Below are 11559 nucleotides of genomic sequence, written 5' to 3'. Positions count from 1 at the left end.
TATATATATATGAATAGATTAAATAAGATATATATAAGTATAATATATAAATGAAGTATATGATATTAGTAAGTATATATAACTATATAATACAGTATATCATATATATATATATATATATATATGATATGTGAGTACTACTATGATATATATTATATTATCATAGTATATAAGTATATATACTATCATCTAGTAGTAATATATATAGGTATATATAGATATATTATATATATATAATATATCATATATATATATATATCTATATATGATATATATAATACATGTATATATATGTCTGATATATTATATATATATATATATTATATATTATATATATGAATATATATATAGTATATAGGATATACATATAAAAGTAATAGAGTATAAGTATAAGTAGTTAAGGTTATAGACTGTAGACATGTCTATATGTATAGACCATAAGCTACATATGTATCTGTCTTCTATACTGAATATGTGATGATATTAGATATATACTATTATATATATTATATGAGTATATAGTAAGTAGTAATATATATGTATGATGTATATGATAGTATGTGTATATGTTGAAATGTAGTATGGTAATTACGTAGTATGTATTTGTATTATTGTTATTATAGTCAATATATCAATATAATTAAATAATATATATATATATATAGTATATATCACATCTCATATTATATGATATATATTATACTATATTACTGATAATAATATATTCATGAATTGCATCTATATGTAGTGTGGTGTGTAGTGTGTGTGGGTGTGGTCGTTGTGTGTGTGTGTGGTGTGTGTGTGTGTGTGTGTGTGTGTGTGTGTGTGTGTGTGTCGTGTGTTGTGTGTGTGTGTGTGTGTGTGTTTGTGGTGGTTTGTGTGTGTGTTTGTGTGTGTGGTTGTGTGTGTGTTGTTTGTGGGTGTGTTTGTTTGGTGTGCGTTTGTGTGTGTGTGTGGAGTTGTGTGTGTGTGATATTGTGATTGTGATTGTAGGGTGTTGTGTCGTTGTGTTGGGGATGTGTGTGTGTGTCGTGTGTGTGTGTGCTCGTGTGAGTGTGTGTCCTCGTGTGTGTGTGTAGTGGTGTGTGTGTGTGTGTGTGTGTTGTGTGTGTATGTATGTAGGTATGTATGTATGTATGTGTGTATATATAGGATAACATATATATGATATATATTATAAGATATAAGAGTATGTATCTTATATATAGTATATGGATGTGTGTGTGTGTGATGTGTGTGTGTGTGGATGTGTTATGTACATGAACCTACATTACATTACATACATACATCATACATACACACACCAACCGACACACACAACACAAACACCACACACATATTTATATATATATAATATTTTTATATATATATAGTAATATATATATAATAATATATATATATATACATATATACGTATGATATACCACAATATATATTAATATATCAGGACGTATTTGTATGTATGTATATATGTGTATATATGGATTATATGCCCTGTGCAAGTATGGTATGGTATATAAAGTATAGTATATATGATATATGATTATATATAATATATAATATATATATATATGAAATATAATATATATAGAAAACTACATATAACCAGCATAGTAGCACACAACACACACATATATGATAATTAATAGTCGGTATATATATATAATAATATCTATAGTATATATAATAATATAATATATATATATAATTTATACATACCTACATACATACATACATACACACACACACACACAACACACACCACACACACACACGACACGCACACACACACACACACAAACCACACACACCCCATTTTGATATGCGAGTACGGAAAGAGGGAATACAGACACTTCAGAACACTCGACAATTAAGAAGGACATACATATGCAACAACACAGGCAAACAATACAAAATTTGCCATTGGCTAGAAATAACATTGAATACTCCAGCCCCCTAAAACAAGACAGCATATCTTCAGTATAGTGTGCTCGGACATAATACAAGAACAAAAATATATGCTAGTCGTTCGTGCAACAAGTATATAATGGGAAGCAGATGATTTTCTTTAACTCTTTGCCAGGAGGAAAATAGACCGAAGACAAAGGAGGGAGGAGAGTAGGATAACATGGCATGAAGGTACTTTTCCTTTTGATGAATTTTTTCTGTTAAAGCGTTGGCATTGATTGAGACTAATGGACTTGTGACAGTGACTAGATTGGAAGATTTGATATATAGCTATCCGAGCTAGAGTCAATTTACCATAAAGAGAGAAAAATCATGAGGAGCCAACACCACAGGTAGGTAATTATTGAGCGGCATTCCATGTAATCTAAGGTGCTTTTTGGGATTGATGGGAAGAGTGAGCCCCTCCCCCCCACGCAGAGACCATCAAGTCATCAAGATTGTCCGTTGTAGCATTGGTGCTGGGATAGCTAGCCCAGGCAAAGAAAGGGCAGGCTACTACAAAAAAGCAAACATCTGGTGGACTGCTAAGTATGGTTCCCCCGAGTAGATAGAAGTGCTTAGTGCACAATGTGGAATTCTTAGTTTACCCACGTCAGCATAGGAGCGCACGACGACATGTTTGCGACCGCCAAGGCCTGAAGTCTGTTCAACACTTCTCTCTTGCATGATGATATGCTGTGCAAGGATTCTTTGTTCCCTGGGCAGAGGTGAGGGGATGGCAATATAGTGACTGATTCAGTACTGGATTACGAGCCGAGAGTCTGAGAATTCCACACTGTGCACACACAACCAGAAAACTCCTGGAGAAATAGTGAACTAGACATCAGCATTTATCAATACCGATGAATGTAGTCCAAAACCATAAGTTTAAACAATGAATACTTAAAATGATATGGCCACTGGTTCTGATATAAATCAGCTATGCTCTAAGAAACGTCTGAATATTTGAGTATTTGCAGGGACGAAATTTATTTTCAATCACTACTGTTATCATTATATACTTCATCATGCAATTCCCCTAGTATGATTTTCATGCACTCCTCGGCTATCGGTCCCAATCGTATAAGAAGCATCAGTTTCAAAGAAAAAACTACTGAATGATGGATAATAAACATCATCAAAAACAGTATATGGTATTAAAATCACTTATGACTCATGATATGCACTACCTTGTCGGCTGGACATAAGTTGTACGGAGCTTCTCCAGCTAAAGCTCATGGCATTTCTGTTGGAGCTTCAAACAATATACGGAAAATTAATATTTATAAGGAAAAAAGTCACATGTTGAAAGCACTGCAGGGTAGTCTCCTTAATATCTTTAATCAATTTTTTAAATTTTCATTTTAAAGCCACAGAGTATGGGAGCACAAAAAACTGATCCCCTGCCTAGACCAACCGTCGAGCATGGTAATACTTCCCATTGTCGGCATGCGAATTGCACACATAATATCAAGCAAGTACCATGTTGAAATAACTCTGGAAAAAAGTTTAAAATTTTTAATTTTAATTATTTTAAGCCGATCAAAATCACACGGAGTTTCCAAAAGACATCTCTTGGGATGCTACATCACAACATCCTGCTTTGCACTGGGCAATACGGCGAAAAGATAGTTAAAAGTTAACGCAAGTTTTGAGCAAGCTGTACTTTTAAAAGAACTCATTGGCTCGCTTTTAATTTCTTCTGCTTTCTTAATTGGTTTTCTTATGATCTTCGACCATTTTTCTCAAACTTGAAGGAAGCGTGATCTTTAAGCAGCGCCAGGCAATAGTTTTACAAGGAGCTTTCACATTCGGGTAAGCACTGCTATCATAATTAGAATTTTCAGAAATGTATTACTTGAAAACTGTCTTTTTGTGAAAGAAGTTTGCAGATTTTTTTTTAAAAGTTAAAATTTTAGATATCATGGAACAGCATGTTGGAGCATTGAATTGAAGGGCATTTTGTCTTATTTGGGGTGCACGCTAAATAATTCGTTGTATATTTTAATTTCTTCGACCCAAATGTTATCTTTGGAAAAAGTGGTGGGAGAAGGGCCTAAGAGAAGTTTTATTGTATAACGTTCCACACTGCATTCTTGCACCGTGTAGTGTAAAACACTCAATTGCCCAGTGTGGTAATATAGTATTTGGCCATTTTATATGCGAAGTGCAGACACATTAAAATTCATTTATCTGTCTAATTAGCCATATAGACTACAGAGTAAATGTTCATCTTTTATATGAAGAAATAATTTACAGAAGAGATACCAAAAACTTTACTGCCAAAGTAAAGTGTAAAAAAGAAAGAAAAAAAAAAGAAATCTGCCGTGTAGAAATGAAAACAGCAGCTTCATCGCTATCAACGCATTCGAAAGGGCCTTGAAAGAAAAATAACAGCTCTCGGTCCATTTTCTTCTATTTAAAAACGTACACTTTTCACTACACAATTAAGTTAGCGAGAGGCTTCGTTAGACAAGTGTCTCAAATCTATTAACGGTTTAAACCTGACATTCCAAACAATAAACAATGGTCTCTGTATGTTAATGTTATATCTAAACAGTGATTTCACATATGCAAACGTGTTGAATGAGAGGCGATGTCCAATGTTTGTTAAGGGGAAGTCCATTATTCGTGAAGTCGTCCCCTTAAACTCTCAGTGTACCCCGGTTATCTGTATTCCATAGGGCTGTAAGAAGCTTATCGTCAAATATAACTGTAACTCAGCACAACAGATGAAATTATCACTGAAGTAGTTACTTTAATATCGGAAGGGACCAGCCAGGCAAATGCCAAAGTTGATAAAGTGGATCCATCTCTATTATCTTACAAACGCGGACACTTCCCTAGCCCATGAACTACCAGCATAATTACGATCCAGAAACATCTCCACACGAACTAAGCAGGGCCATTCAAGCAAGGATATATTTCATGAGGGCCCAGCCTGTTGTTGAGTATAAAATGGGTTGTAAAGAGCCTGGCGATTTATATCCTCTTGGCCTTCCCCATTAAAATAATTTTTTTTTTGTCCTTGGCGTCAGCGTTGGAACGCTCACATTTGTATCCCACTGAATGCCAAATATTGTGACATACTGAAAGTGATCACTCGTTTTATGATCATAAAAAAGAGTAATAATAAATTACAGTTCGGGTTTTCTACCAATGAGCAGTATACTGCAGCCAGGATTTATTTACAGACGTAATCTCCATTTCTAACACTCTTGGAGTAATAAAAAATAGAGAAAATAATCAAATCGAAAATAATAAAAACACATTAAAGTGTACGGTGCAAAGTTTGACTTTTCTAATACCATTGAATAAATAAAGGGTAATACGACTGGACTGAATCTTCCTGTTAAATAGGTTTGCAGACTAATATATTTTTTTTGTTTTCTGTATTAACGGTATATGTAATGTCCTAAGCCGCCGTGGTCACCAGCATGAGTACTTAATTGTAGTTTTCATGATTGTCTCGTATGATGATGGATCTTGGAGGTGATAACGTGGTAGATTAGGTACCCAGTTTCTGAGTTGCGCGCGGGAGGGGGAGTTGGCGAGCACGGTGGACGGTGGGTTAGGAGTTTAGAATGCCGGGGCGGAGAGGGGGCGGGATACTATTTAGGTTGATAATCATTCTATCTAATTTTATCCGGGGGATTGGGACCGCAGCACTTGAACTTGGGGGCTGGCCTTTCGGGACCAGCACCAGTGCGGCTAGGGGGTAGGCAATCAAGGTGAGAAGTTAATTTCTTTGCCCAAGGAGGAGGACAGAAACGTGGTGGTTTCCCCCCCCCCCCCCCCCCCCCCGGTGACCCTTGATCCCTCGGAATTCAGACTGCGTCGTCACAGTCTTGGACGTCCGACGCTCTAGACACAGTCGGCTCCACCGTCCCGTGGAGGATCATGGGCTTCCGATGAGAGTTATTTTTCTTAGCAATTTTTAAGAGCAGGATGGATTTGCCATTGGCCTTTCGGCCCGTGTTTTTTTTTTTTTTTTTTTTTTTCGACGTCACCAATCTCTATTTACCCGTGCAATGGACTTGAGAGTGGTTCGGCCACCCAGTGGATAACCGGGTAGGCGAATCGAGGTGAAGTGCCTTTGCCCAAGGGGAGAACAGCGCGCCCCGGCCGGTTGAATCGAAACCCGTCGAAATCAGATTGGCCGTTCGGACATGTCTTGAGTCCGACGCTTGATAAACCATTTTTCTTTGGCTCACCGACGGCCCCTTTTTCTTGCTTCATTTTGTTACAATCGAACTCACGATCCAGCGTTATAAAATAAACGAAACTGAACTGAAGAATTTATCGCTCCCGTGCTCACACTAGTAAGTGTTTTCGAAAGAATATGTAGATATCTCAGGTCTGCCAAGCCGCACTGGCTGTTACTTGGCATAACCAACGGGGCCAAGGAAATTACCCGGGCAAACACTCCAACCTCTCGTATTGACCCCAACTTGCCCAAAAATAAAGGCGGGTGTTCCCAATCAATAAACTCAATAAAAAAAATGCAGACGCGCTGATGGACTTATGAAAGGTTACCTTTGTATTTATAATATATATTTTACTGGATATGTTACCCGTAGCTGCACCTCGTCTCTACTGCCAACCAACCACTAGGCAGGCCGCTAGGCCGACGGGCCACGTGCCTAGTTCACCAGGGCTTGAGACTCACTGAACAGCCTCAAGAAGCACAGGCACCAAGCTACGCACCAACGCCCAGCATAGTTCCAGAACACCACCGATGTTGAAGGGTACAACCGCCAAGTGGCCGAAGGGCAAAGAGGAACACGGAAAATAAAAACATCAAGCAAAAAACATAAGGAATGTCTATTACCCATTTAAGCATACCTCGCGAACACCTTTTTCATAGGAAAGTAAAGGAGCAATGATATGATAGGGGAAACCAAGCAATGTCACACGAGCCCTGCACCGGATACAGCTTAATATACAGCCACGCACAGAAAGGCAACCACAAAGTTTAATCAGGTCACAAGTCACACACGTAGTGTGCTTCAAGACTCAAGGCTAACACGAGCAGCCCCAACTGCCTCTCACGGCTTGTTCACTCCGCTCCTAACGCTCACAGCCAGCAAGCTAGCGGCGCCGTCCAATATGTTAAGCCCAAGGGATACACGCTTCATCGTCGCTGAACACAGCGCGCCCAGGGAATCGTTTTCATGTTAACACATGTTTCGCAAGAGGAGGTGAGAGACAGAGAGACGCCCAACTGGGGATAAGCAAGTATTCCCCGCCCTATCCAAGCAGACGAAAAGCGACTCCGCGAGTCTGCGCTCTGAGAAATAGTCTAGAACCCCTGAAAGAGCGACCAAAGACTACAGAGAAAGATTTAGAAATGTAAAAAGTGACAGTTCTCAGAGCACAAATACAAGACTCTCTTTCAAACAAAAGGATCTACCATCTCTTTTACATCCCCTCTGAGCGCCTTTTTTTTTTTTTTTTACTATGTTCGTTGTATAGTTATTGTTTGAGAGAGATTTGTTGATTTAGAAGAGTGCTTGTGTATTGTCTCTGAGGAGAATGATTTATTCTTAAATTTCTGATAGCTTGTTTCGAGTTTATATATGGTCATGAGCAGAATGGGTCGTCCCTGACTTGATTAGGCGTGGGGATAGTGACTGAGTAGCCAGTGGGTCGATGTTGTCGCTGTGCGAAGAGCATGTATAAGCCTGAAAAGGATGACCTTGGGGCATGTGTTAACATGAAGGGGACCTGGGCAAAAGATGACGCAGCTGGCTTGTAGCGATGAAGCGGAGGAAGACGAAGCAGGGAGACGGGCGTTGGGTGTCTGCCTCCATGTGAAGACCTCGTGTGTGCCGTTTGCTGACCTGATAAACTTTGTGTCTGCAGCTGTTAGAAGCTGGTATCGCTGCAGTGTGCCATGCTGGTTTCCCCCTATAGTTGTGCCGTCTAGAAAAGTGTATGGTAAGATAACTTGTGAGGATCAAAATTGAGAAAGGGAAGAGACTCCATTTTGTGTATTTCGTGCGACATGCCTCGCCACTTGGCGGTTCCGACCTCGGTGTTCTGAGGACGGCTTTGGTTGCTTGTGCCTCTTGGAGCTGTCAGGAGCACGGACCCTGTGAATAGCACCACGCCGGAGACTAGCCTAGCCTGCCAGTGTTGGTGGCAGAGAGGACGAGGCAGCCAGGCAGTAACGAGATACCATAAAGTGTATATAAAATAGACCATAATTCGGCGTCTCATGTTTATTGTTTTTTGGAATCACGCCCAGAGTATTGTTTGGGGTTAAGTTGGGACAAGTAGGGAATTCCCTAACCTGGACGAGGTTAGCCGAAGAAGCAGGTCTGCAGCATTTCGAAAACACTTATAGGTGTGAAGACAGAGACGATATTTTCGGAAGGTATATTTATGTGTATAACCAATAATAGACATGTCGCGGGTCGGGGCCCCCCGGATGGACCGATAGAGGTTAGGAGCATCGGACTCAAGACTGTCACGACGAGGGCGAATCTGTAGTGTCGAGGGTTCGAGTCACCGGCCAGGCCGAGCACGCTGTTTCCACTTGGGCAAGGAAACTTCACCTCCGATTGCGACCTGAGCCCACGATGGGTGGCGCAAGCCAGCTCAAGTCAGGTGACAGTGGTAAATAGAGATGGGTGACGTCGAGGAAAAAAAAGAAAATAAGAAAAAATCACGCGGGCGAAAGGCAAGGGCAAACCACCGTCTCTAAATGCCTAAGAAAAAATCAACTTGTACTGTACCACATGATCGTACAAAGGCCGCGGTGCGCGAATTGGTTAATGATGCGTCGGACTCAAGACTGTGACGACGGCAGTCTGAATTCGAGGGATCAAGTCACCGACCACCACGTTGTTTCCTTGGGCAAAGAACTTCACCTTGATTGCCTACCTAGCCACTGGGTGGCCAAAGCCAGCCCAAGTCAAGTGCTGGTCCCAAGCCCGGATAAATAGAGAGAATGATTACCTAAATAGGTACCACCGGCACTCTCCGTGGAAAGGAACTGGGGACCCTACCACGTACTCACTCCAAGATCATCACAACATGAAAACTACAATTAAGTATCATGCTGTGACCACGGCGGCTTAGACATGAACCTACCGTTAAAAAAAAAAAAAAAAAAAAATATTGGTCTGCAAACATATTAAAAGGATAAGATTAAGTCCAGTCGTATTACCTTTAAGTTGAATGGTATTAGTAAAATAAACTTTGCACTACTTTAATGTTTGTTATTATTTCGATTTGATTATTTCTATTTTTTACTCCAAGTAGTGTTAGAAATGGAGATAGTCTGTAAATAAATCTGAATGCAGATACGTCATTTGAGTAGATAACCCGAACTGTAATTTATTATTATTTTTTTATGATCATAAAAAACGAGTGAAACGATTCAGTATGCAAAATATTTGGGCATTCAAGTGGATACAATGTGAGCGTTCCAACGCTGACCCAAGGAATATGAGCCAAGAGGATATAAATCTCCAGGCTCTTTACAAACCCATTTTATATATCAACAACAGGATGGGCCTCAGGAAATAATATCCTTGGCTTGAGCTGCTTATAGTTCTGAGATGTTTCTGGATCGTAATATGCTGTAGTTCATGGGCAGGGAAGGTCCGCGTTTGTAAGATATAGAGATGGATCCACTTTATCAACTTGGCATTAGCTGGCTGTCCCTTCCGATATTTAAAGTAACTTCAGTGATAATTTCATCTGTTGTGCTGAGTTACAGTCTATATTGACGATAAGCTTCTTAACAGCCCTATGGAAATAAAAGAATAACCGGGGACATAAGAGAGTTTAAGGGGATACTCAGAAAATGGACATTCCCCATTACACATTGGAACATGCCTATTCAACAACGTTTGCAATTATTGTGAAATCGACTGTTTGGATATAACATATACATAAGAGACCATTGTTATTGTTTGGAAAAATATAGGTTTAAAAACGTTAATAGATTTGAGACACTGTCTAACGAAGCCTCTCGCTAACTTAATGTGTATATGAAAGTGTACGTTTTATAGAAGAAAATGGACAGAGCTGTTATTTTTCTTTCAAGGGCCCTTTCGAATGCGTTGATGCGATGAAGCTGCTGTTCATTCTACACGCAGATTTTTTTTTTCTTTCTTTTTTACACTTTACGTTTGGCAGTAAGTGTTTTGGTATCTTCTGTAAATTAATTCTTCATATAAAGATGACATTTACTCTGTAAGTCTATATGGCTAATTAGACAGATAATGAATTTTATGTGTCTGCACTTCTCATATAAATGGCCAAATACTATATTACCGACACTGCGCAATTTGAGTGTTACGGGTGCAAGAGAATGCAAGTGTGGGAAGTTATAAATAAAACTCTCTTAGGCCCGTTACCACTTTCCAAAGATAACATTTGGGTCGAAGAAATTAAAATATACAAACGAATTATTTAGCGCACACCATAGAAAATGCCCTTAATTAATGCTATGTGTTCCATGATACTAAAATTCAATTTTAATCTGCAACTTTCTTTCACAAAAAGACAGTTTTCAAGAATAAATGATCTAATTATGATATAAGTGCTTACCGAATGTGAAAGCTCATTGTAAAACATGCCTGGCGTGCTTAAAGATCACGCTTCTTCAAGTTTGAGAAAATGTCGGAAATATCAGAAGAAAACATTAAGAAAGCAGAGAGAAATTAAAAGCGAAGCCAATGAGTATTTTAAAAGTAAGCTTGGGAAGAACTTGCGTTAAATTTTAAATAGTATTTTCGCCTATTGCCAGTGCAAAGCAGGATGTTGTGATGGCATGCCAGAGATGTCTTTTGAAACTCCGTGTGATTGATCGGCTTAGAAATATTAAAATTAAAATCTTTAAACTTTTTCAGAGTTATTTTCAAACATTTAGACATTGCTTGAATTAGGTGTGAAATTCGCATGCCGCCTGGGGGAAATTCGCGAGGTTGGTTAGCAGGGATCAGTTTTGTGCTCAAATACTCTGTGGCTTAAAATGAAAATTTAAAAGATTGATTTAAAGATTTAAGGAGACACCTGCAGTGGCTTTCAAAATGGACTTTTTCCTTATAATACATTTCCTGTATATTGATAAGCTCCAACAGAAATGCCATGAGCTTTAGCTGGAGAGCGTACAATTATGTCAGCCACAGGTAGTTGCATATCATGAGTCATAATGAATTTTAAAATCAATATGTTTTGAATGATGTTTATTATCCAGATTCAGTAGTTGTTTTCTTTTAAAACTGATGCTTCATTATGACATTGGACCTGAGAGCCGAGGAGGGCATGAAATATACTAGGGGAATGCATGATGAATATATTAATGATAACAGTTTGTGATAAAATATAATCTTGTCCTGCAAATATAAATTCAGACAGTTTTTAGAGCATTAGCTGATTTATATCATAACAGTGCCATAAATTTAAGTATTCATTGTTTAATTTGGTTTTGACTACATTTATGGTATTGTAATGTGATGTCTGTTCACTATTTCTCCAGGAGTTCTGGTTGTGTGTGCACAGTGTGGAATTCTCAAACTCTGCTGTAATCACAGTACTGAATCAGTCACTATATTGCCCCCCTCAACCTGCCCAGGATAACAAAGAATCCTCCCC

At 38.8% G+C, this 11559-nt stretch overlaps 1 protein-coding gene across 1 annotated transcript in view; it reads left to right on the top strand.

Moving 5' to 3' along the window:
• The first annotated feature begins 10537 nt into the window (after positions 1 to 10537).
• Positions 10538 to 11559, top strand: part of LOC119589614 (serine/threonine-protein phosphatase 5-like) — a 15375-nt gene continuing 14353 nt past the window's right edge. Inside the window, exon 1 of the mRNA XM_037938211.1 lies at positions 10538 to 10655. Within this exon, the coding sequence (XP_037794139.1) occupies positions 10538 to 10655 (118 nt within the window). The remainder of the gene's footprint in view (positions 10656 to 11559) is intronic.

Source organism: Penaeus monodon, chromosome 26 (assembly GCF_015228065.2).
Source record: "Penaeus monodon isolate SGIC_2016 chromosome 26, NSTDA_Pmon_1, whole genome shotgun sequence".
NCBI lineage: Eukaryota > Metazoa > Arthropoda > Malacostraca > Decapoda > Penaeidae > Penaeus > Penaeus monodon.
Note: the sequence above shows the minus strand (reverse complement) of the source record. Positions and strands in the feature narration are given on the sequence as shown.